At 41.8% G+C, this 13,645-nt stretch overlaps 1 protein-coding gene across 11 annotated transcripts in view; it reads right to left on the bottom strand.

Annotated features, from left to right (window-relative positions):
* NCOA2 (nuclear receptor coactivator 2) overlaps positions 1-13,645 on the bottom strand; it is a 273,875-nt gene that overhangs the window by 36,376 nt on the left and 223,854 nt on the right. For all 11 annotated transcript variants that reach the window (XM_027127937.1, XM_027127938.1, XM_027127928.1 and 8 more), the window contains 3 exons: positions 10,994-11,141; positions 7,889-9,158; positions 453-663 (listed from right to left, as the gene is read on the bottom strand). In XM_027127937.1, coding sequence (XP_026983738.1) covers positions 453-663; positions 7,889-9,158; positions 10,994-11,141 — 1,629 coding nt within the window. The remainder of the gene's footprint in view (positions 1-452; positions 664-7,888; positions 9,159-10,993; positions 11,142-13,645) is intronic.

Raw genomic sequence — 13,645 nt, 5'->3', positions numbered from 1 at the left:
AGATATTTTTAATGTGTGTAGCCCTTTCATGTATGAGTATTTTGATAAAAAATTTTTAGTAGGATATTATTCCTGAAAAGTCAGCATAACTTTCTAAGTTTCTGTCTTTTAAGTATTCAGCCATATAAAGACACAGAAAATCTATTTTAAGCTCCATTTATGAAGGCAGTAACTGAAATGAAGGGAAGTATGACAATCACCCGAAGAACTTTATCAATGCAGGTCAGTCTCGCTCCGTGTTGATTATATTAACCACAAGCGCCTGCAAAAAGGCCATGTTTACTAGAATCCACCCTGAATACTGTTTTGAAGGGCTGGGACAGTAGGTGGTGCTATCTGACCATAAAAACCTTGAAGTGACTAAGCTGTTTGCGTCAGATTTTAATAACCCCTGTTTCTGATGGTGATAACATGGGAATTTCTTGGCATAACCATCAATATCTCATACTCACTGCTCTGTGAAATTCGCAATGCTGTTTTCTGGGCTCCAACAGGTGTAACAGGGCTGCTCTCGGCTGTGAGTTGCATGAGGTCATTGATGATGGCTTGCTTGTCAACTGATCCAGCAGGGGCGCCTGGCCTCGTGTCTGGGAAAAGCTGTGGTAATTGACTATTCTGCAAATCATCCAAAATCTCCTCCAAGTTGTCCAGCTCACTGCCAGGCTGCGGTTAACAAACAGAAGGGTTTATCCAGTCCCACGCGAAGAGTGGGCGCCACAGGCCCGGTTTGCAATTACAGACCTAACCGGTATAAGGCACCAGAGCCAAACAAGAGACGCAGACACATGCGAACCTCAGGCCTAACAGTTAACTGATCATCTTTAAAAAAAATTAAATCAACAAAGGACAAATAATTTAATCTCTTGCTCCTCAGTTTCCTCATCTGTGAAAAGAGAGATGCCTCAATTAGAAAGACAGCTCTCTTCTAGCACTGTGATTCACTGGCAATTTATAAATTCCCCTTTATTTTATGCGAATAATTCAATTAATTATGAGTATGTGTATTTCTAATTAACCATGGGTGTACTATGACTTACAGTCCAGGCCTAGGTTTTGTGGTTAACTCTCCTGACGAAATAACAACAACAAAAAACTGGTGGAAAATATGATCCAAATTTACATGAAATCAGTATTTAGTAAATGGTCATTTCCTTTTAGAACTTTGTTTTTCTTTCTTTCTTTCTTTTTTTTTTAAGAGCAAGGAGTGAAACGCACGAGGAGCTTGAAGTAACCATGAACAGCTCAGCCCTGTCTTTTCCATTTGAGTGGTGTTTTTTTCCTGCTTACACTTTCAGTTTCGAATGACACTGGCTTTCTCAGTCACTCACCAGCTTTGGTGACAAATGCAGGGAAGCAGGATGAAAACACAGCAGCTATTAATTTGACTTTACAGAAGCCATAAAAATATTTCTTACAGCTTTCCCCTTTATTAAAATAATTTCCTTTCAACTACCAACATTAAAATAATAAGGTACATATCACCACTATTTCACACCTAGTGCTTTTCTTCCAAGAGAGCTCAACTGAATTTATATTCGTTTAAGTAGAACCTATCTGTGTGCCAAGTATTTAAAATCAGACCGTGCCAACCACATAAGAAAATGGCTAAGTTAACTCCCAGGATTACTTTCTAGTGAAGAGAGTGGTAAGAATGATTCTTCTGATGTGCAGGTGGAAAAACACAAGTTAGGCAACTTCCCCAAAGTCATTGGATGGACTTTGAATCCATGACCATGTGACTGACCCTTCTGTCTACACTGGCAATTCAAATGAAAGCATTTACATCTGACAGGAGGTATACTTAAAGCAGAATGGCTTACAGTTTTATTCTATACACTAGAAGCTGCATTTACTAAGGTTTTTGCAATTTATGGCAAATGTAAATCTATACAGGAAGTCTTTTTACTGGACATAATTTCTCAAGTTAGGAAGGATACAATGAAGTGATATTTTATTGGATTCTTTGTTCAGAGTCAACTAGCTTAGTGAGAACTTGGAGATCCATTTTCCAGGGAATTCCTAATGCACTGTTTGAGTAATTACAAGACCATTTTCTAGTTAGTTTAGTCACCCGTTTCTAACAAAAGAGGGAGGGATCAAACTTGGGAGAGCTACATCTTAGGTAAGGGTTAGGTTCCAAAGTTAGCATCCTAAAGTATAGACAGACACAGACAAAATGATCCTTAGGACGGCTCAGGAAGGAACCTTATTGTATGTCCCCTCCACCAAGGGCAACACAGCCAGTTCTCCCTCCAGAGTGAAAGCACATTACTGCTTCTCTGGCTGAGTCCGAAATGACGAAGTTTACGCGGGGGCCATTCCGCACTGAAAAAGCCTGTAGCTACGTTTCCACACTACTGGAGCTTCAAGGGAACCAAAACCCAGTTAAGTCTCTTGAACGGTGGGCAAAACTGCTCACGTGACCTAACCATTTAATAGCTATCTCTCCTTTTCTTTTTTCTTCTTCTAAATGTGTACGGACAATTTTGGGTAAGTTAAACATGAGTAAAGTGACTCCGTTGGAAAGCTATCGTTATCATGTTTTGCTGAATACGTAAGATACAAACATCAGTGTAATAAGCACTTATCACCCTCTGAGGACAGTGCCTGGAACATAGCAATGGACACTCAGTCAACCCGATGAGTTCCCTCAACTACTTTAACCGGTAATTTAAAACATTTCCCAGAATCAACTCAATTTCTCATAGAAATTCCTATCATTTCTATAATTTCTCAGAAAAAAAGTTTCATAAAGATGGATAGGGACACTTCCCTGGTGGCGCAGTGGTTAAGAATCCGCCTGCCAATGCAGGGGACACCGGTTCGAGCCCTGGTCCAGGAAGATCCCACATGCCGCGGAGCAACTAAGCCCGTGTGCCACAACTACTGAGCCTGTGCTCTAGAGCCCGCGAGTCACAACTACTGAAGCCCGTGCGCCTAGAGCTGGTGCTCCGCAACAAGAGAAGCCACTGCAATGAGAAGCCCGCGCACCGCAACGAAGAGTAGCCCCCGCTCGCCACAACTAGAGAAAGCCCACGCACAGCAACAAACACCCAGCATGGCCAAAAATAAATAAATTTATTAAAAAAAAAAAAAAGTTGGATAAATATCCTTATGGTTGTATCATGAAAATAGCTACAGAGGTATTAAGAGGTTCTAATAAACTGTGAAGTTTACTGCTATCCTAAGAAACCAGGTTTCCCTACTACAGTAATGCTGCCTTGCGTAGAGTATTTTAAAATTCATTGTTTATGAAGGGGTGAGAGGGTGGGCCGTAATAAGTAATAAGCTACTTCTTTTTTTTTTTTTGCGCTACGTGGGCCTCTCACTGTTGTGGTCTCTCCCGCAGCGGAGCACAGGCTCTGGATGCGCAGGCTCAGCGGCCATGGCTCACGGGCCCAGCCGCTCCGCGGCACGTGGGATCCTCCCAGACCGGGGCACGAACCCGTGTCCCCTGCATCGGCAGGTGGACTCTCAACCACTGCGCCACCAGGGAAGCCCAATAAGCTACTTCTTGAGAAAGCTTTGCAGATGCCTTGAATGAGAGACGGCCCAAATAAATAGGTTCATATAAACGATAATAAAAATAAAGTATATTATTTTCCTCAATGGATGCTCTTGTAATTGCTCCCAATCAGAGACATGTGTAAAAGAAAGCTTTTACAATATAGATTAATAGTCTGGGTCCAGACTCTCACCTTTCCTTTTTACCTTTATTCTTTTCACACAAATAAAATGATACTTTAAACCATCTTGAACAGAAAAATAACCATCATAGTTTCAAAGAGTTCTAATGATAGGATTCATGATTCTTCCTTTGTGATCTACTCTTGTGTCGAATATGATGAGTTTAAAATAAGTCTAAGGTTAATCTCTCTCTCTATATATATACATAGCTATATAAAACAATATATTTGGACGGTTTAAACCTATTTATTGGTTCTTTATTTCAAATAATTACATGATTTAAAATCCATGATTTTCCTTGATTTTTATTTTTAAAAAGCATATATTAAAACTGATTTTCTAATTTTAATCTTTGCCATTTCTAAGAGCTGATCAAATTCAACTGTGTTTCAGTCTAGCTTTGACAAGTAACTAAAACACTTATTTGTCTTAAGAAAGTCATGCAGGGACTTCTTGGCGCTATATTCAGAAGGAACTGGTTCTTTGGAGAACCTTAACTATGGACACTATAGTATATGAATTCATTCAGCTTACCATCAGAAAAACGCATTATGAAAATTTCCCCACTAGAGGTAATATTGCTTTGCTTGTGTTTATTTCTTGTCAGTATTTGGAGTATGCATTTAAATTAATCTAACTGTCTCAACTTTACTTGAAATGTTCTTTTTCAAGGAGAACATCTCTACACCTTTGGCTGCCTAGGAATAAAATTTGACGACTACGGGCATTTTCTTCTGTAGTCATGTAAGTCCTGGAAGGGGTGCACTTGATCACATGAAGTTTCGGATCAAACATTTCTGCCCCCTAAGTAAGCTTTCATTCTCATCAAAAGTTCTTCTAGTTCCTATCTAGTTCCTTTCTCAGGCATGATTTCTTCACAAAACAAAAAGATTAATGCCTTCCTTGAAAACGCTTTGCCAAGATACTTCGAAGTTTTGCTTAGGCATCTCTTCGAATGCTCAAATTAGCCACATCAATTTGAAGAGTTGGTTTAAACTATTTCAGGCAGAAAATGAGTCAGAAAGATTTTTGTAAAAGTTCTACAAAATGAAAATTGGACTTGATTTCTGCATTTTTTTCTGGTTTTATGAATTTTTCATGTGTCAAATCAATTTGTTTTCTGAAGGAAATATAAAGAACACATGTATTTTAATACATGTGTTCTAATAAACTACAAAAGTGTTTCAAAAATTTTTTTACAAACTGTTATTTCACCACATTTGCCTAACATAAAATTGCTTTAAAAAATGGCAACACAATTCTACCACAGTTGGAGGGAAATTTTCAGGACACTAAGAGTTTAAAATATGGTTTGCTTTTCTAATGGAGCCAAATAACAAGAAGAAATTCTTTATAGACTATTTCTAAACCCTCATCATAAGTGGCCCAGCAGCATTAAGAAAGAGCAAAAGAGTACCATTTAGTTAGTATCATTTACACATGCTCCATTGTGTAAACAAGTATATAACTTAAAAGTCAGTGAACATATCGGAAATTTTTCTGTCATTGTTTCCTGTTGGTTATGAAACACTGTAGAAACAAATGTTGTTTAAATACTCTACCAAGTGAAGAATGCTATTTTAGGTATAATGGCACCATCGAAGTACTTCCTGCCCTTAATAAGTTAGTGATAGGTTAAACACACACTCGGATAATGGCTCTTTTCTGAGTCAAAATAACAAGACAGTCAACTGTGCAATTCAGGCTCGCTAACAGTTTAACTTACTGAATAAAAATGTGTTGTGTTCCCCTGAAGAGAAAGAAAAACCTTTGATAAATTTGTACAGAAGTCAGTAGGAGATACAATCAACCTGTATTTGGGAAAAGTGAAGGAGTGTGGGAAGTGAAAGAATCCCTGTTTTTTTTTTCTTCTTAAAGTCAGTCATTCTAACTTTGATCTAAATTTAGGTAATGCATACTTCCTGTGGTAACCTTTCTTTTCAAGCTGCAATGTTTTTGATGTTAAAATTGCTCTGAAGCACTATTTTTTTGGTGGAGTTTTAAAATGGGAATAGATGGAGGGTAAAACCAGGAACTGGGTTTCATTAAGAAAAAAATACTGTGTGTATGGGTGAGGGTGAGGGTGAGTGTGTGTGTGTGTGTGTGTGTGTGTGTGTCCACCCAAAATGACAAGTTTGTGCTGATAACACTCTGTGCTTTAAGTTCCCAAAGTAAGATAATGTTGATCAGAAAAAACATTCTTTTAAATACCAATTAGAAACCTGCAAGTGACTCAAGGACTTTAAAAAAACAAACAGAACTTCTTCTTTGTCAGTTTCTTGTATGAAGTTAGTGTAATCACATAGGTAAATACAGAAATGCCAAACAGCGCCCTCCTTCCCTGACCCTCTAAGTCCCTAGGGCCTCAGGCCTGGGATAGAAATAAATTCTGTTTATGGAGCAGGGGACCGGCCACTTAGCCACTAAGCCAAGGGGGACCTCATGAGTCACCATCTTGCCCTCTAGCATGTGTCAAGAGACCTGAGTGACAGTATCTCTGCCTGCCACTCTGAGCTGCCACTAGCTCTGCGTATTCTAATCTAGTAAACCTCAAAAGATTAAAACATCTACAGCTGTCAATATGCTTTTACACTACACTTTATCCAAGATATTGTTATTAACTTTCCCCTGAGCCCCCGGGTCCCCCCATGCAATGATCTTACAGCATCACAGAGTAGCTGGTGTAGAGAACTCAGGACTAACACCTAAGTTTAAGGATTCATCCTCACCAAAGGTGTTTACACAATTACGCTGTTTCCCTCACGAAGGGCACAAGGAATGGTAGCAGCTGTCCAGACATCAAAGTGAAAGACAGACAGGAAGCTGCGTGCTCAGGACCTGGAAGGAGGCCGGCTGTGCTTGGCCTCGGCACCCGCCCCCAGCCTGTGCTCTCCACCCCAGAGCTGCTGCTGGGTCAGCCTCCACCCGGGAGGTTCAAGGTGACGGCCAGGGGTGCTCCTCTCTCGTCTCCCCATGCACACCTTGTCCCTGAAGACAGCGACACCTAAAATGTCCACTTGTAAAACAAGTTTCAAGGCCATATCAGTGAACCATTTTCAGTAGAGAGGTCTGCGCAGCTTCTGCACTTCTTAACCCATCACGACTTACGGCGGCGCTCAGGGATGGCATGGTTCATGAAGTCCTGGATCTTTACCCCACTGGTCGTTGATTCCCCAGAAAACCCTTTATGCCAAGTCATTATTGTCAGCAATAAATCATTTTTTTTTTAAATAGGAAAATTTTAAACAGTTTGCATTTTCCCTCTGTGATGTCACTACCTCAGAGAGTCATCAAGAATGACTCTGAATATCACTTTAGCTATCCTTGATTTTCTCAGGAAATTAATTTTTCACGTAAGAACAACAGATAACGCAACCTATTATTTCAGTTTTGCACTTATATTTGATGGTTCCGCTCTACCAACATCAAGGCCAACTTTACCTCCCCTCTACTCTCCATTTCCCCTTAAATACTTTCTATGCCGATGGTCTAAGAAATTCTTTAGCGTTAAGCAGAAGTCATGATTGAGAATAAAGAGAGGTAGAATGATCTTCACTGAGTCTGAAAACCAGTCAGACTCTGCTCTTAAAAAGGGAAAGGTGAGTAAAAAATAATTAAGTCTGTCCTGACAAAGCCCACTTTTGAGGAAATGATTATCTCCAATTTAGGTATGTTCTAATAACACGGGTCAGCAAAGCCCAGCTGGCCTGCGGGCTAAATCCTGCCCACCACCTGTTTTTGTATGGCCCATGCACTAAGAATGGACTTACATTTTCTAATAATTGAAAAAAAAAATCAAAAGAAGAAGAGGACCTTGTGACACGCAAAAATTGTATAAAATTCAAATATCAGTTTGACTGAAACACAGCACGCTCGTTTGTTCCTGTGTAGTGTCTAGGGCTGTGTTTGCAAGCCAGGGGTGGAACTAAATAGCTGTGGCAGACAGCGTGTGGCCTGCGAAGCCTGAAATATCACCACTCGACCCTTTACAAGATAAAAGCCAGCTCTATAGCGACGTCACTCTTTGCTAGACAGAGTGTTTGGAACACGCGGCCTCAGTGAGAATTAACTCTGTTTCAAGGCAAGAACAAAGGAGAAGACTTATTTTTATCCAGTCACCCGAGGCCTCAGAAGGCCCCTGTGGAGAAATCCCTGATGGCTGTGGATCAGTACACTTGGGGGGACACATGACAAACCTTACCTGGTCACTGGGCTCAAAGCTCATCTCCTCCTTCTCAGTTTTCATAGTGATTAATTTCGTGTTACTGGCAGGGTCTGTCTTACTGTCCAGTCGCTCCAGTTTGGGGGTGATTTCTGGTAAACCGATATCTTTAGTATCATCCTTATCGAGCAGGTAGCGAAGCAGTGCATTCTCTTTCTTCTTGGGGCTCACTGGCTCCTGCTTAACAGTCACCTCGGACCCAGGAGCTGTGCTGCTGGCCTCCTGGTTCAGCTCTTTGCCCGTGGCTTCCGCTGTCAGCTTCGCCAAGTCCACGGGGGAACTGCTGTCCTGCAGGAGTCTGTGCAAAATCTTATGCTTCTCCTTGAGCGAGGTTCCGTGCGTCGACCCAGAGCCAGGCAAGCTGCCTGTGGAGTCCTTGTTGGTGTCCGACAGAGCGCCAGGCAAGGGCGAAGGCTCCATCTGGTCGGATTTGGTGGTTAGCAGCTGCAGGAGTTTGGTCTGCCCCTTGCCGTCATGCGGTCTGCCCTGCCCGTCAGGCCTCTCGCCGCTCCCGGCCTGGGGCAGGCCGGCCTCGCTGGCATCCTTCTGCTCCCCCGGGTGGCAGCTGCTCTCTGCTGGCCCGGCTGGACCTTCCGAGGGCTCCCCGTAAAGTCCGAAACAGTCTTTGGAGTCTAAGCTTCCCATCTTGCTGAGCGGGGGAGGATTCATATTCACCGGGGAGTTTTGCAAGTTGCCCATTTTGAGGTCCGGTGAAGCCAGCGACGACCCCAGTGAGACTCCGTGCCCCTCGCTGAGGGCCTGCAGCGCGTTGAGGGAACTGTTGGTGTAGCTATGGCTATTTCCTGTGCTGCTGCAAACTCCCACGGGGGAATGCAAGCTTCCTGCGGGGGAAAACTGACTGGGGGGGATTCGAGGGCTTCCGGCCACCCCAGGGCTCATGCGATGCCTCGGTGAGAGCATGGAGCTGGGCTGTCCTGGATTCAGGCCCGGGCTGCTTTGTGAGGGGCTGTTCATTTTGAGTGCATAGTTACTACCCTGAGGAGTGGTTGCCTGCATGCTCGACACGTGGTTCATTCCCCCGGAACCACCAAACCTGCCCATGGGCATGCCCATTTGTTCCTTTGGGCCGTTCATGGGGAAATTTATATTGCTACTTAGGGTCATGTCCTGACCTGGGTTCCCACTGCACATGGCCTGATGGGCAGGGCTGCTAGAGCTAATTGGATTCAATGGCTTCCCCATCGCTTGTCCAGTCAGATCCGGATTCATTACACACACATTCTGCTCTCTGTAGGGTGAGGAAAGAAATATAAGATAAAGGGGAAGATACTGAGCAAGTTGTTACTAATTTTCGAAAATGAGATCGCCTCATTTCTTTAAAAGAACGAACGACATGGAAGGAAAGGATAATACTTTGATGAAACAATCTGCAATTACGGGCAAGAATGAACACGCAGTGCTTTGGACCAAGAGGGGTGTTTTTCAGTCCACTCATTAAGACGTCTGTGGTTCTACAGAGGAAGTTGTGTTTAAATTTGACTACTACCATACTGAAAGCATAGTTGCTAGACAGGACATTAGCGGGCTTCCAATTACATAACATACCTTTCTCATTAAACGGTACGTTATCACGAATAACTGAGAGCTTGTACTGTCTGAAAGAAACGACCGAAACAAGTATAGCTGCCTTCAATTATCTGCCAGATTACGATTCCTAACAACAGACCCATCTGTGAGCCTGGAGCATGATGTGTGCTACTTGGCTCAAGATGAAGAGTAAACTAAGAGGGAAAAAAACTTGCCCCTAACTCTTCGAAACTTTGCAAGTTTTAGAGCCAATAAAGTTACCAAAACTGTTTAGAATTAGATTACCTGTCTAACAGATCCCCCGCCTGGGTCCCCCTGGAAGGCAAAGCAACAGCCTCTCAGCCACACGGAAGGAACTGCAGATCGTCCCGAGTCTGTGATCTCATTCCCCAACTCGCAGGCAACCCTACTCCGCTCCTGGTCTCAAAGCAGGTTTGCTGAGCTGGATGATTTTCCAAGCCCTATGAGCTTTAATTTACAGCTTGGCAGTCACTCGTGAGTTACCAAGCGTGTTCACAAATCCAAACAAAACAGGTTTCACAAATTGTCAAACACCAGCTTTCAGTCAGGGGGGTGAAATGTGGCACATCTGTAATCACTTTCAAATTGTTTCAGTTTGAGGTCGGATTTATTAACAGTTGGCAAACAGGGCTGCTTGATTTTTTTAATTCGCAATAAGAAAATAATTGAGAAATGTAACAAAAGAGAACTCCAGAGCAACTTTAGATATCTGCTGATAGCACCTCATAAAGTTTTACATAGCACACACGTAAATATTTACATAACTTGAAATACAATCATTTTCCTAAATTTGTGCTCTGAAATTATATGGTTATGACGCTTACTTTAAAATCAACATTCAAGTTTCCTTACTTTTATTTTTTATGGAAATGTTCACTACCCTTCAATTTAAGGTCTAATGTCAAAAAGTTAATTTAAACCTGAGAATAATAATCTAAAGTATTCCTTCTAAGTATATGTATATTTGAAAGTTTTAGATTTAAACACACAGGAGCAGAAGTCATTCTATATTCCTGCCCTGCATGTATCACTGCTGGGAAATTATCAATTTTCTTCTCTGATGTAACAGGCAGTCAGTCATGTCAGAGCAAAGTGAGTGCTAGTCTGTGTCCTTCCAGCTGGGTGTCAAGATTCACTAGTACTGGGAATTCCCTGGCAGTCCAGTGGTTAGGACTCTACGGTCTCACTGCCGAGGGCCCAGGTTCGATCCCTGGTTGGGGAACTAAGATCCCACAAGCCACGTGGCACGGCCTAAATAAAATAAAATAAAATAAAATTCACTAATATTAAGGCTAAAATTCAAAGTGTAGCCCTACGTTGAATTTCAGTATTGGGAGTTGTCTTTTAGCCAACAGTTAATGACAATTTAATTTTAACTTAATTTATATTTTACACGCCTGGGGTTGGTCAACAGAAATGTCTACCAAACCTGACAAGCTCTGGGATGACTTCCTGCTTTTGGAACCTTTCCTCCTGACTTGGGAAGAGCAGGTGGTGTCTCAGGACAAGGCTTACCTGTGCAGCATATGTAAAGATATCACAAGCTGAGGTTCGTTAGTAGTCTGAGAACGGATGAGCTTGCTCTTCGTTTGTGCAGCCACGAGAGTGCCGTCGGACAAGGAAAAACGATAGATCTGACTGAATGCCAATCCCTGTCTCAGCACTGCAGGCAAGCAAGGAAGCAGAACGCACGTTTAGAAACAAAATCAGAAGGTGAGGGCCGGACAAGACATAATAACAGTAATAAACTTCGTTAAGTGTATTATTTTCCTACCAGCAGGTTAAACAGAGTTGTAAGTAATATTTCATGACATTAGAACATTATACATGTTTAAAAGCACGTTTATCTTTCATTCAAAGTACCGATAAATTCAATATACTGTTTCTTCCCCCCCACCCCCGCAAATGAAGCTTGGACCCTTAAACTACGTTCTTTTAAAAATCTTCAGTATCATGGCAAAACAGAGTGTAAACAATTTATTAGCTCAAAACAAGCTTTACAATGATTTGTCTAAAATGTCAGGAAACAATGCAATGCATAAACATGATACCTCTACAGGGTACAATTTGCCTTTAATTTCTCTTCAAACTAATACAGTAGTAAACGTTACAGTAAAACTTATGCCATTAAATATATTCTCCGAATATTCATCTTGAAGTTACGTACTGTTTACTCCATTATCTCACACTACTACTCCCCAATTCTGTTTCTCGGTGTGTAAGAAGTATTATTTCTGTGGTCAGGATAACAGGAAGTAAAAGATAAACAATCACAGGATTCCTTTCAGAGAAAAAAAGGCTAAATAGAAAACTGAAATAATAAAAGTACAAATCTTAGTGACATGGAATTGGTTTAATGTCTGGATGAAGAGTCAGGCGTTTCCATTTTCAAGACTAGAGCAGAAAATATAACACTAGGTTAAAATAATTTTCCTTAAAGTTTCAGATTTATCTTTAAAACAACTGTATTTTAAAACTGTCAAATACTGCACATTAAAAAAGAACACTTCAATTCAGAAGACAAGGAGCCGTACAGTTTAGTTACCTTCGAAACCACTTTATCTAAACCACTGTAAGAAGACTACCATTTTCTACCACATAATCCTCAGCACAAACTTTGCGGGCTGACTAGTTAGTCCCAAAGCGGCCAAGCACATTCATCATTCCACAAAACTACCATGAGAGACAGAGAAAGAGAGAGAGAGAGAGAGACAGACAGACAGACAGTCAGACAGAGGTAGGTGCTGACACACAATGTGGATTCAGATTTTTTGGTAAAATTTCACTTTGAGCAATTTCCCTGACGAACACCCCTGCAGTTCCAGGTATTTAGGGACATGCAGTATTTAGGTATTACTTTCTGCCACCAACTGCTGCATGATTACTCTGAAGTGGCAGTACTGGAAAGGAATTACTGTACATACACGTACCTTGCTTTGTACACTAAGTATGCCACTAAAAGGTGGCATAAATACCATTTTTATAATAGGACCCATATTTCCGATGGCTTATAATTTCAGAATTTTATCTGACCTTGGCTGTGATCCCTCAGGATTTTCCATCTCCATTTGGTCTATAGCAAACACCTCTGCTGAGTAGATTCGTGTCAGCAAGCCCCTGAACGCATGCAGGAAGCTCCTCCACGTAAACAAAGCCTTCCAGCAAATTTTTATTCAATGCAAATGATTACCGTCAATCTGACCTATTTCACACATTTGGATGAAATGTATTTTATACACTGCGGAGTTTCCTTGCAGTGGGTCCCATCTGTTTAAACCTAGCATAGTGCCTAGTACATCTGGGTAAACCCTTTTCTAAGGAATCATGAAGCCACAGGATTAAATGTGGGACATTGCTACTCAGGGCCCAAGGACACTGAACACGGCTGCTGATGGAGATTTCATATTCTTTGTTACTATTCTTTTTATTTTAAACCAGATCTAGTGAAATGGCAGGTTACTTATTGATTTCTGTCAAATGTAGCATCTTTATTTCCTCTTACTCTTTCCCACTTACAGAAAAATGCTGGAAGACACAAACTGTTGGATTATGTGCTTATTTATTTCTAAGAAATAAGGATGAAGAAGATAAATAGGATGAATAAGATGAGGGAAAAATAAGGGAATGGAGAGAGAGGTCATTTACCATGACTTGTACTTTTTCATAATCAATCTTAAAAGCATAAAGTTTAAACATACAAACACTCTTGGTAAATGCCAAGGTCATGGATGCACGTTAAACGGAAGATGACCAACTAAAACTTGATTTTCAGTAATGAGTTACAAATTTTTTCTGCAAAAATGCAGACGATTTGCCAAACTGAGTTATAAGGCACAGGGCCCCTGTCCCTCACAGGCAGCATGGCCCCCATAGAATCCAGGCCCATAACCAAGTGCCCCTGCCAGGACATGCAGGGTCCACGAGAGGAGAGTCAGAAGACCAGAAGGAAAAAGTGTCTCCCTGGGCTTCCTTGGTGGCACAGTGGTTGAGAGTCCGCCTGCCGATGCAGGGGACACGGGTTTGTGCCCTGGTCCAGGAAGATCCCACATGCCGCGGAGCAGCTGGGCCCGTGAGCCGTGGCCGCTGAGCCTGCGCGTCCGGAGCCTGTGCTCCGCAACGGGAGAGGCCACAAAAGTGAGAGGCCCGCGTACCGGGAAAAAAAAAAAA

The sequence above is a fragment of the Aethalodelphis obliquidens genome, unplaced genomic scaffold, assembly GCF_003676395.1.
Source record: "Aethalodelphis obliquidens isolate GAN/ISIS:26980383/991018 unplaced genomic scaffold, ASM367639v1 scaffold33, whole genome shotgun sequence".
Lineage (NCBI taxonomy): Eukaryota > Metazoa > Chordata > Mammalia > Artiodactyla > Delphinidae > Aethalodelphis > Aethalodelphis obliquidens.
Note: the sequence above shows the minus strand (reverse complement) of the source record. Positions and strands in the feature narration are given on the sequence as shown.